This window comes from Dipodomys merriami, unplaced genomic scaffold (assembly GCF_024711535.1).
Source record: "Dipodomys merriami isolate MVZ:Mamm:240054 unplaced genomic scaffold, mDipMer1.0.p SCAF_7, whole genome shotgun sequence".
In the NCBI taxonomy this organism is placed as follows: domain Eukaryota; kingdom Metazoa; phylum Chordata; class Mammalia; order Rodentia; family Heteromyidae; genus Dipodomys; species Dipodomys merriami.
The window spans coordinates 71,425,159-71,441,971 of record NW_027206290.1 but is presented as its reverse complement, the minus strand read 5'-3'; the positions used below and the strand labels follow the sequence as shown (position 1 = coordinate 71,441,971).

At 43.7% G+C, this 16,813-nt stretch overlaps 1 protein-coding gene across 2 annotated transcripts in view; it reads right to left on the bottom strand.

The window, feature by feature from the left end:
- Itch (itchy E3 ubiquitin protein ligase) overlaps positions 1-16,813 on the bottom strand; it is a 103,053-nt gene that overhangs the window by 75,410 nt on the left and 10,830 nt on the right. For both annotated transcript variants that reach the window (XM_070007098.1, XM_070007099.1), the window contains exon 3: positions 3,623-3,721. In XM_070007098.1, coding sequence (XP_069863199.1) covers positions 3,623-3,692 — 70 coding nt within the window. In that variant the 5' untranslated portion in view covers positions 3,693-3,721. The remainder of the gene's footprint in view (positions 1-3,622; positions 3,722-16,813) is intronic.

Genomic DNA, 16,813 nt, shown 5'->3' with positions numbered 1-16,813 from the left:
GTGGCTCAGTGGTAGAGCGCTTGCCTTGCATGCCTGAGGCCCTGGGTTCGATTCCTCAGCACCACATAAGCAAAAAGAAATAAAGCCAGAAGTGGTGCTGTGGCTGAAGTGGTAGAGTGCTAACCTTGAGCTGAAGAGCTGAGGGACAGCGCCCAGGCCCAGAGTTCAGGCCCAACGACTGGACCCAAAAAAAAAAAAAAAAAAAAGAAAGAAATGTACTCATTACCTTGCCCATGTAATTATTACCTTGCCCATGTAATTGTAACTCCTCTGTACAGTATTTTCACAATAAAAAAAACAAAAACAAACAAAGACTCTGACTATTAGTATCCAATGCCCCAGAACTCAAATATATTAAAAAGAAAATGGACAAACCAGATGCTGGTCTATAATCCTAATTACTCAGGAGGCTGAGATCTGAGGATCTAAGTTTGAAGCCAGCCTGGGAAGGAAAATCTATGAAATTATTATCTCAAATTAACCACCAAAAAGCTGAAATTAGAACTGTAGCTAAAGTGGTAGAATGCCAATCTTGAGGATAAAACCTAGCAGACAATGCCCAAGCACAAGTCACAGTACAGGTACAAAAAAAAAAACTTGGTCAACTAATATTTAACTGTATCAGATACTGCTCTAAATTCTGTGACTAGAGCAATTAAGTACATAAAAGCTAGCTCTCAGGAAAATTATACTGTAGTTAGAGAAAAGTCTTTATGATGAAAAATGGGCTGATATGACAGAATATAACTTGGTAGAAAGAAAAGCCTCCAAAGAATATTTGTAAGCAACCAGTAAATAACAATGAGCCAGTGGTGGAAAGATTAGAGTGAAGATACATTTCGGACAGAGCCAAGTTTTCAAACAGTGGAAAAATGTATCAAGCTCAAGGAAGAACGGCAAATATAAAGATGAGCTCTGTAAGTCAAGGGTTCTTTTTTTATTTTTTTATATTTTTTGGGGGGGTCCGGTCGTGGGGCTGAACTCTGGGCCTGGGCGCTGTCCCTTAGCTCTTCAGCTCAAGGCTAGCGCTCTACCATTTGAGCCACAGTGACACTTCCGGCTTTTTTCTTTTTCTGTGGTACTGAGGAATTGAACCCAGGGCCTCAGGCATGCAAGGCAAGTGTTCTACCACTGAGCCACCTTCCCAGCCCCTAGGGTTCTTTTTTTATTGTTGTTTTGTTTTCTGGTGGTACTAGGGTTTTAATTCATAGCCCTTTGCTTGCTAGACAGGGACTCTACCTCTGAACTATGTCCTTTTTGTATTGGTTATTTCTTAAGATAGGGTCTCACTTCTTGCTGGGGTACACAGCTAATCGTGATCCACCAGTTTTAGGCTTTCCACTGTACTAAGTATGCACCATCACACCTAGCTTCTTCCACTGAGATAAGAGTTTTGCAAATTTTACTGTCCAGGCTTACCTGGAATCACTATCCTTCTAATCGCTGCCTTTCACATAGCTATTATGATAAGCATCACTAATAGCTATGGGTTGGGAAAAGGGTCTCACAAACTTCTCTGGCCTTAGACCACATCCTATTCTCAGCCCCTCAAATAGGCAGCATTGTAAGTATGGGCCACCAGCATCATTCTAAGAATTTGAGTCTTATTATATGTGTATTGGAAAGCCACTGGAAAAAAGAGAATCAAGCCGGTGCCAGTGGCTCAGGCCTGTAATTCTAGCTACTCAGGAGGCTGAGATCTGAGGATTATGATTTGAAGCCAGCCCAGGCAGGAAAGTCCGTGAGACTTTTATCTCCAATTAACCACCAGAAAAACCGTAAGTGGAGCTATAGTTCAAGGGACAGATGAAGAGCCCAGGGACAGCACCCAAGCCCCACAACCAACCCAAAACAAACAAACAAACAAACAAAACAGGATTAATTATAGAATTAATTACAACCATTATCTATTATTTGTTTGGTCTCTGTTTTGTTTTCAAGCCCCATACTGGGGCTTGAACTCAGGGTGTAGGTGCTGTCCCTTAGCTTTTTCACTCAGGGCTGGTATTCTACCACTACCACACACAAAAAAAAAAAAGAAAAAAGAAAAAAAATCAAGTACTGATATATGCTATTACAGGGATAAGTGTTGAAAACTTGCTAAGTGATAAGAGACACAATAGGCCACAAGTTATGTGATTCTATTCACGAGAGATCCAGAATAGAAAAATTGAGAGACAAAAGTAAATATGTGATTGCTTAGGCTGTTGGTACCTGAGGGTAATAAGCATGAGATAATGGATACAAGGATCTTTTCGGGAGTGATGAAAAATGTACTAAAATAAACTGGTGCTAGTTGTTAATTCTGGCTTTTATGTTGTGTGTGCGTGTGTGTTGGTACTGAGGTTGAACCTAGGGTCTCGGCACTGGATTAAAAGGTAATTTTTGTGGTGTGTGTGTGTAATTTTTGTGGTTTGTGTGTGTGTGCGCGCGCCAGTTCAAAGACTTGAACTCAATGCCAACACTGGGCACTTTCTTGACGTTTTTTTGCTCAAGTCTACCACTCTACCACTTCTGGCTTTCTGGTGGTTAATTGGAAATAAGAGTCTCACTTACTTTCCTACCCAAGCTGGCTTCAAATCATGATCCTCAGATCTCAGCCATGTGAATAGCTAGGATTACAAGCATGAGCCACTCGTGCTTGGCTAAAATGTTATCTTTATATATCTAAACACTTCGTTCTAGCTGGGCATCGGTGGCTCACATCTATAATCCTAGCTACTCAGGAGGCTGAGATCTGAGGATCTCGGTTCAAAGCCAGCCCGGGCAGGAAAGGACGGCAGGAACCGTAAGACTCCTATCTCAAATAAACCACTAGAAAACCGGAAGTGGCACGGTAGCTCAAGTGGTAGAGCACTCACCTTGAGCTGAAAAGCTGAGGGACACCGCCCAAGCCCAGAGTTCAAGCCCCATGACCGACAAAAAAAAAAAAAAAAACACTTCGTTCATTTGCAAACATTAGTTTGGCACATGAGATGTAACAGCCCCTAAAGATTTTAATGCTCTTCTCTGTACATCACCTTTATAATAAAAAAATAACAAGCAAACAAATAAACAAACACTTTATGCCTTTAAAATTATTTTTAGCCAGGCACTGATGGCTCATGCCTGTAATCCTAGCTACCCAGGAGGCTGAGATCTGAAGATCACTGTTCAAAGCCAGCCCAGGGAGGAAAATCCATGAGACACTTATCTCTGATAAACCACTCAGAAAACTGAAGTGCTGCTGTGGCTCAAGTGGCAGAGCACTTGCCTTGATATGAAGAATTAAGGGACAGTGCCCAGGCCCAGAATTCAGGCTCCATGACCAACAACAAAAATAAATAAATAAATAAAAATTATTTTTAGCATGCATGAGGCCCTAGGTTCCATTCTTCAGCACCACATAAACAGAAAAGGCTGGAAGTGGCGCTGTGGCTCAAGTGGTAGAGTGCTAGCCTTGAGCTGAAGAGCTAAGGGGTAACACCCAGGCCCAGAGTTCAAGCCCCATAACCGACAAAAAAAAAAAAAAAATAAATATTTTTTAATCTTGGGGCAAGAGAGAATAGAAGGAGCGTAAAGTATTTTATCTTTTCAGGATATGCCAATCCCTAGCATGAAAAAAAAAAAAAAGATGACTTACCAGTGATCTGAAGTTGTGATTTCATGGTCAGGCTACCCATTGAACCAAACTGTGATCCACTGTCAGACATACCACCAACAGGACAACAGGACAACAAACCTGAACATGGCAAAGGAGATATAATAAGCATGGAAATTTTTCACTTGAAAAATGTGCCATTAAAGGCAGGCACCAGTGGCTCATAGTTGTAAACCTATTACTCAGGTGGCTGAGATGTCTAAGTTCAAAGCCAGACAGGGGAGAAAAGTCCAGGAAACTCTACTCCAATTAACCAATAAAAATACTTAAAAACTTGCCAGGTGTCAGTGGCTCACGCCTGTAAACTGAGCCAGTCAGGAGGCTGAGATCTGAGAATCCCAGTTCAAAGCCATCTCAGGTGGGAAAGTCGTAAGACTCTTATCCCCAATAAATCACTCAGAAAACTGGAAGTGGTGCTGTGGCTCAAGTGGTAGAGTACTAGCCTTCAGCCTTGAGCTGAGGTATAGCGCCCAGGCCCAGAGTTTAAGCACCACAACCCACACTATCTATCTATCTATCTATCTATCTATCTATCTATCTATCTATCTATCTATCTATCTATCTATCTGTCGTCTGTCTGTCTCTGTCTGTCTGTCTGTCTGTCTGTCTGTCGTCTGTCTGTCGTCTGTCTGTCGTCTGTCTGTCTGTCGTCTGTCTGTCTGTCGTCTGTCTGTCTGTCGTCTGTCTGTCTGTCTGTCTGTCTGTCTGTCTGTCGTCTGTCTGTCGTCTGTCTGTCTGTCGTCTGTCTGTCGTCTGTCTGTCTGTCGTCTGTCTGTCGTCTGTCTGTCTGTCTGTCTGTCTGTCTGTCGTCTGTCTGTCGTCTGTCTGTCTGTCGTCTGTCTGTCGTCTGTCTGTCTGTCGTCTGTCTGTCTGTCTGTCTGTCTGTCGTGTCTGTCTGTCGTCTGTCTGTCTGTCGTCTGTCTGTCTGTCGTCTGTCTGTCGTCTGTCTGTCTGTCGTCTGTCTGTCTGTCGTCTGTCTGTCTGTCGTCTGTCGTCTGTCTGTCGTCTGTCGTCTGTCTGTCGTCTGTCGTCTGTCTGTCTGTCGTCTGTCTGTCTGTCTGTCTGTCTGTCTGTCTATCTATCTATCTATCTATCTATCTATCTATCTATCTATCTATCCACACACACACATATCTAAAACTTTTTCTTTTCTTTTCTTTTCTTTTTTTTTTTTTGTCATTGTGGGGCTTGAACTCAGGGCTTGGGCATGTTCCTGAGCTCTTTTGCTCAAGGTTAGCGCTCTGCCACTTTGAATCACAACGCCATCACTGGCTTTTGAGTGGTTAATTGGAGAGAAGAGTCTTACAGGGACTTTTCTGCTCAGCCTGGCTTTAAACCACAATTCTCAGATCTCAGCCTCCTAAGTAGCTAGAATTATAGGTGTGAGCCACTGGTGCCCAACTTTTTTTTTTTAGTCATGGGGCTTGAACTCTGGGCCTGGTTGCTGTCCCTAAGCTCTTTGGCTCACGGGGAGCACTCTATCACTTGACCCACAGCACCACTTCCTGTTTTCTGAGTGGCTTACTGGAGATAAGAGTCTTGGCCTTGAACCGCAATCCTCAGATCTCAGCCTCCTGAGTAACTAGGATTACAGGCATGAGCCACCACTCCTGGCTAAAACTTCTTTAAATATCTTGATGCCTTCCAGGTCTGCCAAAATACAATGGAATAATTCCTACTGAAATAAATTTTATAAAATCCAACATCTTTCACCCTTTGATTACACATGAAAATGCCCAAAGATAAAAATCTGACCTCACCCATACTGACTAGCTCATTTCCGTACTGTGATACATTTTTCCTTCACCTCCTTTTATTTACATTGTTACTATTCCAGATGTTTTATAACCTAAAATATACTAAAAAGAATATTTTTATTTTGAATAGAAAATATATACATTAGTCAGGCACTTGGTGGCTTACACCTATAATCCTAGCTACTCCAGAGGCTGAGATCTGAGGACCACAGTTCCAAGCCAGCCTGGGCAGGAAAGTCCATGAGACTCTTATCTCCAATAAACTATTCAGAAAAGGCTGGAAGTGGCTAAGGCTCAAGTGGTAGAGTGCTAAAAAAAAGCTCAGGGACAGTATACAAGCTTAGAGTTGGAAGTCCTAGGACCAGCCCACACACAGGCACACTCAAGCACGCACACACTAATACTAATACTAATAATACTAATAATAATAACAATCATTTCTTTCCCAATAATTATAGAGAACCACTGTGGTATATTGTAAGGTGCTTTGCCAAAAACACAATAGATTTCTTTTATTCTTTTTTCTTTTTTTGGCCAGTCTTGGGGCTTGAACTCAGGGCCTGGGTGCTGTCCCTGAGTCAGGGACAGTACAACATTTGCACAGTAGCCACAGCTCTGGGCCTAAGCTGGTTTGTTATCTTAGCCTTCTGACTAGCTAGGATTACAGGTGTAATCTTGTAAACTCTGGTCCTGGCAGTATTATTACTTTTTTTTTTTCTTCCAGTCCTGGGGTTTGAACTCAGGGCTTGGGCAATGTCCCTGAGTTTCTTTTTTGCTCAAGGCTAGCATTCTAGCACTTGAGCCACAGTGCCACTTCCGGCTTTTTCTGTTTCTTTGGCACTGAGGAATCAAACCCAGGGCTTCATGCATGCTAGGCAAGCACTGAGGCTAAGCCATATTCCCAGCCCATGGCAGTATTTTTTTTTGGGGGGGGGTCCGGTTGTGGGGCCTGAACTCTGGGCCTGGACGCTGTCCCTCAGCTCTTCAGTTCAAGGCCAGCGCTCTACCACTTGAGCCACAGCACCACTACCGGCTTTTTTCTTTTTGCTTATGTGGTGCTGGGGAATCGAACCCAGGGCCTCATGCATGCAAGACAAGTGCTCTACCACTGAGCCACCTTCCCAGCCTATGGCAATATTTTAAATAAACAAAACATAGCTATGCACTGGTGTGGCTCATGCTTACAATGTTAGCTACTCAGAAGGCTGAGATCTGAGGATCATTGTTCAGAGTCAGCCCAAGCAAACAAATCTGAGAAAATCTTATCTCCAGTTAACCAGTAAATTGTTCGAAGTGTAGTCATGGCTCAAGAAGTGGCCAAGTTGCCGGGCGCTGGTGGCTCACACCTGTAATCCTAGCTACTCAGGAGGCTGAGATCTGAGGATCGTGGTTCAAAGCCAGCCCGGGCAGGAGAGACCTTGAGACTCCTATCTCCAATAAAACCACCAGAAAACCGGAAGTGGCGCTGTAGCTCAAGTGGTAGAGCGCTCGCCTTGAGCTGAAGAGCTGAGGGACAGCGCCCAGGCCCAGAGTTCAAGTCCCACGACCAAGGAAAAAAAAAAAAGAAGTGGCCAAGTTTGGAAAGGGGGAGGGGGGGGGGCGGAGATGGGAAGGGGAAACAAAGGAGGAGGCAACAATGCTTGATAAGAAATGTACTCATGGGGCTGGGAAGGTGGCTCAGTGGTAGAGTGCTTGCCTTGCATGCATGAAGCCCTGGGTTCAATTCCTCAGCACCACATAAGCAGAAAAAGCAGGAAGTGGTGCTGTAGCTCGAGTGGTCGAGTGCTAGCCTTGAGCTGAAGAGCTGAGGGACAGTGCCCAGGCCCAGAGTACAGGCCCATGACTGACAAAAAAAAAAAAAAAAAAAAGAAAGAAATGTACTCATTACCTTGCCCATGTAATTGTAACCCCTGTGTACAGTATTTTCACAATAAAAAAAAAAGAGGTGGCCAAGTTTATGTTGAATTCAAAGTTCAAGCCCCAGCCCCCCACAAAAGCTTCAAAAGTAAGCTAGATCATGTTCTACTCTGCTTCAAATACCCATGAACCTTCTATCTCACTTTAAAAATCATCCAAACTCCTTACCATCCATTTATAGATGCTTCATTCTATTCTGTCCATGGCTGATGCTCTGATCCCACTTCACCGAATTTTCCCATTTACCCACTCCAATTCTAGTTTTCTTTTTTCCAAAAACATTAAAATCATTTGGGTCCTAAGGACTGTGCTACCTGCTCCCTCTGCTAGGAATGTTAGCACCTCAGAGAGGTCTGTCTTAAGTGCCCAATCTAAAATTACCTACATTCTTGTTTCTATCACTTCATTTGATACTTCACTCTACAATGTGACCAATGCCTGGAATCTTCAGTTTGAAGAAATAAAAAATTAACTGAACTCCTCAGTTTATATTAAGGCTCATTCTTTGTTTGTATTCAGGTCTATGGACCTTGACAAATGCACAATGCCATGTATCTACCATTGCAGTATCATACAGAATAATTTCACCACTCTAAAAAAAATTAGTTGTACTTCACCTACTCATCCTTCCTCCTTGCCCTGATCTCCTGCAACCATTGATCCTTTTTACTGTTCCTAGAGTTTTTGCCCCTTCCAGAATATCAACTAGCTTTAAATATAAAATGTAGAGTCTTGAGCCACACTCCCAGCTCACTATTCTTTCCATTTCTATACAGAGTGTACATAATATCAGCAATCTCACTTCCAGGTGTTAATCCAAAAGAACTGAAATTCAAATATTAAGTAGACATATGTATCCCCATGTTTGCTGCAGGACTATCCACAATAGCCAAAATATGTAAATAACCTAAATGTCTATTCACGGATGAATGAGTAAAGAAAATGTGGTTGGTATATACACACACTTATTAGAAAGAAGGAAATTGTTATATGCAACATAGAAGAACCTTAAAAATATTTTGTTAGCCGGGCGCTGGTGGCTCACGCCTGTAATCCTAGCTACTCAGGAGGCTGAGATCTGAGGATCGCGGTTCAAAGCCAACCCCGGGCAAGAGAGACCGTGAGACTCCTATCTCCAATAAACCACCAGAAAACCGGAAGTGGTGCTGTAGCTCAAGTGGTAGAGCGCTCGCCTTGAGCTGAAGAGCTGAGGGACAGCGCCCAGGCCCAGAGTTCAAGCCCCACGACTGACAAAAAAAAAAAAAAAAAAAATTTTGTTAAGCAAACAAGCCAGGTACAGGATTGATATTACATTCATTTCTATTCAACCAATAGAAACAGAAAGCAAGAAGTTTCTGCCAAAGATTGAGGGAAGAGAAATTTAATAGGAAAAACCAAATGTTTTATCTGATAATAAATACCTTCAACTCTGAACATAGAACACTTCACTTCTGATACCAGGTATGTAGGATTTCCCCCTCATACACCAATTCTCTGATATCACCTAAGTGTTGTATAATTCAATTCAATTCTGGAATTAGGGTCAAAGGCCACAGGTTAAGGTTCAGTCTTAAAAGACCGTTCTTGCTTCAGATACTATTTGACCAACCAGCGGCAGGTTAGGCTCAATCATTTCCTAGAATGGCTCACAGAACTCAAGAAAACACTTATAATTACCAGTTTATTATAAAGGATGCACGTGAGAAAGAAATACAGAGTGTCTATACTCTTTCCAGGTACACTACCCTTCTCAGTCAGAAGCCAGGCACAAGTAGCTTATGCTTATAATCCTTGGTATCAGGAGGCTGAGATCTGAGAATCACAGAACAAGGACAATAGGGCAGAAAAGTCTATGAGACTCTTATCTCCAGTTATAATCACCAAAAAGCTGGAGGGCTGGGAATGTGGCTCAGTGGTACAGTACTTGCCTTGCATGCATGAGGCCCTGGGTTTGATTCCTCAGCACCACATAAGCAGAAAAAGCTGCAAGTGGCACTGTGGCTCAAGTGGTAGAGTGCTTGCCTTGAGCTGAAGAGCTGAGGGACAGAGCCCAGGCCCAGAGTTCATGCCCCATTACAACAACAAAAAAAGAAAAGAAAAGAAAAGGAAAAAAAAAAGGCTGGAAATGGAGCTGTGAACAAAAAGACTCCAGAGACAGAGCCTACGCTCAGCACAAAAAAAGCCCCCAGACTGGCTCATGTGCACACGTTTTTGAGCCCATAAGCCAGCACGCACATGCACATGCATGTGTGTGTGCACGCGCACGCACACACACACACAAGCTTGCTGAACCCTGTAGTAGAGCGATTTTTATGAAGATTTCATCACATCTTAATTCAATTATTCAATCTCCATCCCTTTCTCTTTCCTGGAAGATGTGGAGTGGGGCTGAAAGCCCCAAAATACTAATCATAGCTTGGTTTTTCCAGTGACAAGCCTCCATCCCACTGCTAAAAACCAGCTCAATCTGGGCACTGGTGACTTACTCTTCTCGTTTTAGCTACTCTTTTAATCCTAGATCTCAAGAGGCTATGATCTGAGAATGGAGGTTCAAAGTTAGCACAGATGGATAAATCTGAAACTCTTATCTCTAATATTAATTAACCAGAAAAAATATAATTAACTACTAAAAGAAGACCTGGAGATATGGTGCAAATAGTAAAACACCAGTCAGTACTGGCATGAAAAAAAGAAGTCACTTTATTAGAACAAAAGACATTCCAATTAGGAATTCCAAGGGATTTAGAAACTGTGCAGGACTGGAGATGTGGCTCAACAACAGAGCGCCTGCCTGGCAAGTATGAAGCCGTTCAAACCCCAGTACTGAGAGAGAGAAAAAGAAAAAGAATCTCTGCATAATAACCTCCTTTCACTAAGGATACTACAAAGGTCTTAGGAGCTCTAGGCCAGGGAGTGGGGACAAAAACCAAATACACAAACACACACACACACACACACACACACACACACACACACACACACACACTTCTTACTATAAATCACATTATCACAGAAATCAAATGGGAGAACTGCTGCTCAGTAGGTATAAAGTTTTAGTTAATACAACACTGTGCATAATAATGTGCTTATAGTTCATAAGGTTGTACATTTATAATTTTTGTTAAAATGGTAGATCTCACATTATCTGTTCTAAATTAAAAAAAAAAAATTGTTGTTGTTGTTGGTCGTGGGGCTTGAACTCTGGGCCTGGGTGCTGTACCTCAGCTCTTCAGCTCAAGGGTAGCACTCTACCACTTAAACCACATCGCCACTTCTGGTTTTCTGGTGATTAATTGGGGATAAGAGTCTCACAGATTTTCCTGCCTGAGCTGGCTCTGAACCATGATCCTCATATGTCAGCCTCCTGAGTAGCTATGATTACAGGCAAGAGCCACCAGCGCCCAGCTTAAATTAAAAAATCTTAAATCTCCAACTTAACAAAAACTTATTACTCAAAGTAACAAACTATATCCCATCCTCAACAACAAAAAATTAATATAAGCTATTCCTATGGAAGCCCAGAAAAAAGACTTTCTCACTCTCTCTCTAAGAGAGAGATTTTTTTTTTTTTTTTTGGCTGATCCTGAGGCTTAAACTCTGGGTCTAGGAGCTGTCTCTGAGCTCCTTTTACTCAAGGCTATTACTCTACCACTTAAGCCACAGTGCTACTTCTGGCCTTTTCTGTGATTAATTTGGAGATAAAAGTCTCATGAATGCCGGGCGTTGATGGCTCACGCCTGTAATCCTAGCTACTCAGGAGGCTGAGATCTGAGGATTGCGGTTCAAAGCCAGCCCAGGCAGGAGAGACCGTGAGACTCCTATCTCCAATAAACCATCAGAAAACTGGAAGTGGCGCTGTAGCTCAAGTGGTAGAGCGCTTGCCTTGAGCTGAAGAGCTGAGGGACAGCGCCCAGGCCCAGAGTTCAGGCCCCATGACCGGACCCTAAATAAATAAATAAATAAATAAATAAAAGATCTAACATTCCTCTATTGTGCTATTATAATTTATATATGTTTAATTATATGAATATATACATATTAGCTTTATATAATTATATTAGCTTTATATATATTATATATAATATATAAAGTTGAATTTCTTGGCTCTTATTTCTGACCATCTTTTTTGGTGGTGGTGGTGATAGTCATGGGTTTGAGCCCACAGTACCACTTCCTTTTTTTCTGGTAGCTAATTGGAGTTAAGAGTCTCATGGACTGAGCTAGCGTTGAACCGCAATCCTCAGATCCCAGCCTCCTGAGTAGCTAGTATTACAGGCATGAGCTACCAGTGCCTGGCTCTCACCATCTCTTATTGCCCATGAATTCCCAAACTACAAAAGCCAGGCTTGGAATGTGGTTTAGTGGTAAGAGGTTTTGTTTTTTTGTTTTGTTTTGTTTTGTTTTTGTCGGTCGTCGGGCTTGAACTCTGGGCCTGGGCGCTGTCCCTCAGCTCTTCAGCTCAAGGCGAGCGCTCTACCACTTGAGCTACAGCGCCACTTCCGGTTTTCTGGTGGTTTATTGGAGATAGGAGTCTCAAGGTCTCTCCTGCCCGGGCTGGCTTTAAACCGCGATCCTCAGATCTCAGCCTCCTGTGTAGCTAGGATTACAGGCGTGAGCCACCAGCGCCCGGCATGGTAAGAGGTTTGATTCCTCAGATTCACATAAAAAGGAAAAGCTGGAATTCAGTTCAGGGACAGTGTCCAGGCCCTGAGTTCAAGCCCCAGGACTCAGAAAGGTGAAATCTGGGAATCATAGTTCAAAGCCAGCCCAGGAAGGAAAATCCATGGGACTTTTTATTTTAATATTTCATTACATTCAATCAACAGTATGCTACATTTATCACTTGAAAAATTCATTTTTTAGCGGGTGGGGGTCCAGTCGTGGGGTCTGAACTCTGGGCCAGGGTACTGTCCCTCGGCTCTTCAGCTCAAGGCTAGCTCTCTACCACTTGAGCCACAGTGCCACTACTGGGTTTTTTCTTTTGGCTTATGTGGTGCTGAGGAATTGAACCCAGGACCTCATGCATGCAAGGCAAGCGCTCTACCACTGAGCCACCTTCCCAGCCCTTGAAAAATTCTTAAGTGAAAAATTGAGATGCTTGATATTCTCACTATATATATTCGTTATCATGTATATTATTCTGCATTATATATCTGTACTTTTTTGGTGTATGTTTTCTACTACAGGATACCTCCAGTTGTTCTAGTAATATTATTTATTTTTTCCACACCATCAGGTTTAATAACCTTTTCTTTTGTTTGTACTGTTTTTTTCACCTCAGCATACCACCACTGTAGTATATTAAAATACAAATGAGAAAATTCAGTGTGGCTGGTACAAAGTATTATTTTTAGAAAATGCATGAATGCACCAACATATAATGCTAAATAGCAAAATAACCTATTTGAGGAAATAATATAAATTTTTCCTTTAAAAAAAAATCTAAAGAAGGCAGGGCACAAGTGGTTCACACCTGTACTACTCAGGAGGCTGAGATCTGAGGATAGTGGTTCAAAGCCAGCCAGGGCAGGAAAGTCTGTGAGACTCATCTCCAATAAACCACCAGAAAACCAGAAATGACACTGTGGCTCAAATGGCTAGCTTTGAGCTGAAGAGCTGAGGGACAGCACTTAGGCCCAGAGTTTAAGCCCCACAACCGACACAAACAAAAATATAAAGAATTATGAAAACTACTCCATAAATTAGCATGAAAGTGTATCAGAGGGGCTAGGAAGGTGGCTCAGTAGTAGAGCACTTGCCTTGCATGCATGAGGCCCTGGGTTTGATTCCTCAGCACCCCATAAGCAAAAAGATAAAAGGCGGAAGTGGCGCTGTGGCTCAAGTGGTAGAACGCTAGCCTTGAGCTGAAGAGCTGAGGGACAGCACCCAGGCCCAGAGTTCAGGCCCCATGACCAGACCCCCCCCAAAAAAAGGTGTATCAGAAAATAATGAGTATGCTAATATGGAAGTCACTTATAAAATAACAACATAATATGCCATTGTTCCCCATCTTCTCCCTCTTCCTATGTAAAGAATTTACCCTTTTTAATAACCATCATGTGGGTCCATTTTCTGGCAACCAATGGATTATTAGATGTCTTTAGAGTTTGGGCCACTACCAGCAGTCTCTGCTCTGTCTGGCCTCCAACTACACTTTCCATCATCCATTATAACAAGACCTGAGAGACTTCCACCCAGTTACCATGTTCCAAGTACATGCAAAAGGATAGGAACCCACTTCTCTAGGCAATGACTGCCAGGTTTTTAGACAGTAATTATCTTGAACTCATTTGCACCATTGTGGTGCTGGATATCAGGCAGCAGTGGCATGATCTATTCTGTGGTGGGATTCTCCAGGGGGTAAGGCACTCCAGCCTCTCATTGAGCAGGCTCCATATTGATTTCAAGTTGTACCTCTTCAAAACCTTGCTGCTCCTGTATAACTTTCATCTTTGTGGGGCCCAACAGGTCTGAGTTGGCCTCAGCAGCAAGGGTCTGGGTTCGCTGCCAGCCTCTGGCCTTGGCACTTGTGCCTTCACCGCAAGGTGCCTTAGCTGTTCCAGCAGCTCCTTCTTCCTCTCCCTGTTCTGGGAGAGCCTGTTGACACTCATCTTTCTCCTGATACAACTCATTCACAACTTCCATCTGTTCTTTACAGAAAACGATGGACTCTTCAAAGGCACTGATGTGTTCTGGCAGCTGGCTGCAATGATGTGGAGTTCATCCACTTGATTCTGGTAGTTCACCTTATTGGACAGGTCATGGATGCAGCAGATTTTCAGCTTCTTGGCATCTGTGTACAGGATTGTCCACAAACATGCCATGGTTTCTAGCCCTTGGGGAAGAGGGCCCAGAGTACCAGCTTTCTCTGGCATTTGACTGCCAGGTTGGCCAGGCACCTGCAGCTGACCTGCTGCTCCAGCTGACCTGCTGCTCCTGCAACTGCTGGCTGAGCTTCATCTTCTTTGATTCAGCAACTGATAGCAATTCAAGGTAAAAATCCCACATGATTTGTGGGTTGTCTACGTCCTCTGGGACAGTCACATCAGGTAGAGTCACTTCCTTTTCTTCTTTGCTCACTCCTTCACCTTCCCTAGGGAAAGCCTGAAAGCTCAGCTGGGGCTGGGCCCACAGGTGCCCATTCTCATGTACTGCTGCCTCCAGGCACTTCAGTGTGTCCTGTAACTTTCAAGACACAGTCAGGTTCCCAACTGACTCTGCACCTGCTCCTGCTTCAGCTGCTCCAACAACTGGGTGTGCCTCAGCAGGGACTGCTGCAGGGCCTCCTTGAGTTCTGCTGCTGATTGGAAGTCATGTGCTGTTCACAGATGGCTCTGAGCTCTGGTAGCTGGGCCAAGTACTGGTCACACTGCTCCTGAAGATTCTGAGCTGCTTGGCTCTTTAACTCAGCTATCTCTTTCCATTCTCCTAAGTTGTCGATTCACTGGTCCAGTTTCTCCTGCAGATGTTTCTTCACCTGCTGCTCCAAGCGCAGGACACTGGCGATCTCCTCCTTCTTACTGCTCAGCCTATGGAGGAGGGCATCCTGCAGCTGGGCCAGCTGATCTTTTAGCTCTTAGTTGTATGAGTTTGCATCTCATGCTCTCATGTTCCTTTTCCATTTTCTCAAGGATCTTTTTTTTTTTTGGTCCGGTCGTGGGGCTGAACTCTGGGCCTGGGTGCTGTCCCTCAGCTCTTCAGCTCAAGGCTAGCGCTCTACCACTTGAGCCACAGCACCACTTCCGGCTTTTTTCTTTTTGCTTATGTGGTGCTGAGGAATCCAACCCAGGGCCACAGGCATGCAAGGCAAGCGCTCTACCACTGAGCCATCTTCCCAGCCCTTTCTCAAGGATCTTGTGTCCATCTTTGGCATGCTGATTCCATTCTTCAGCCTTCTCCAGTATCCAAAGTTACTCCTGTTGCTCCAGGTTCCTTAGCTCCTTCAGCAACTGGTAGGTCTGGGCCAACAACTGCTGTTCCACCTGAGATGGCCCTGTAGGGGGTTATGGAGGTAGTAGCTCTGATAGCTGCTTTCTCAGTTCCACCAGGTTGGTCTCTGCCTCACCCCTTGCTCTTTCTCCTCTCTCAGCTAGTTCATCTGTTCCAAGAACTACTGGACCTTCTCATTCCACCTGAAATCTACTGGACCTTCTCATTCCACCTGAAATCTACCCTCAGGTCCTCTGCAAAGGTGTCTTTCTCCAACTTTAATGTTGTCACCAACTCTTTCATGTTGTCTAGTTGTCTTTCCAACTCTGCCCACTTCACTAGTGCTGTTGTAACTCATGAATTATCTTGATGTCAGCCTTCTGTCAGGCTCACTCCCAGCCTCTCCTGCAGCTTGATGTTCTCTTCCTCCAGATCATCATAGCTTCTGGTCTTTTCCTGAAGTTGCAGTTCTATGTTATTCAGGTCTTTAATGAGGTCTAGAATGTTCTCGTCTGTCGCAATCTGAGTGGTAGAAACTGCAAACAATGTCATCTCTAGCTCTGCAACATGCTGTTGTAAAGCCTGCAGGCGGCTAGCAAGACCTTTGTGCTCTAGTTCTTTTTTTTTTTTTTTCTTTTTTTTCCCCCACCTCCTCTAGTTCTCTTTCATTGGCCACCTGCTACATGTATGTGGCCCAGGCAGATTGTAAACTGAATTTGTCTGAAACCAACAACTGTATAGATAACTTGTGGAGCTCCAGCTCTGTTTCAAGTGCTTCCTGCACACAGGCCATTTTCTCATTCTCTTTCCCTTGTTGATCTTCACGGACCAGCTAGAGTTGAACTGTGATCCTCAGATCTCAGCCTCCTGGTAACTAGGATTACAGGCGTGAGCCACAAGCGACCCACCCATGATTATTTTAATGAGTGAGGTCACTTACTTTGACTGAATCCAAAAAATAAGAGAATAAAAATATTCCAAAGAAAGAAATACACCTGGGGTTGGCTGGGGAGTTGGCTCAGTGGTAGAGTGTTTGCCTCGCATGCATGAGGCCCTGGGTTCAATTCCTCAACACCATATAAGCAAAAAAGAAAAAAACCGGAAGTGGCACTGTGGCTCAAGTGGTAGAGTGCTAGCCTTGAGCTGAAGAGCTGAGGGACAGTGCCCAGGCCCAGAGTTCAGGCCCCACAACCAGACCCCAAAAAAAAAAAGGTCTCATACTTCAAACAACACAAACAAAATAGATTACAGATGGGGAAGGTGGCTTAGTGGTAGAGTGCTTGCCTTGCATGCATGAAGCCCTGGGTTCGATTTCTCAGCACCACATAAGCAGAAAAACTCGGAAGTGGCACTGTGGCTCAAGTGGTAGAGCACTAGCCTGGAGTTGAAGAGCTCAGGGACAGCACCCAGGCCTAGAGTCCAGGCCCTACAACCGACAAATAAATAAATACAAACTGCCATATTAATGTAGGTTATCCTAGATACTCAGAAGGCTAAGGACCTAGAGGATTGAGGTTTGAAGTCAGCCTAGGCAAAAAAGTCCACAGAACTTTTTTTCAAACTCCAATTA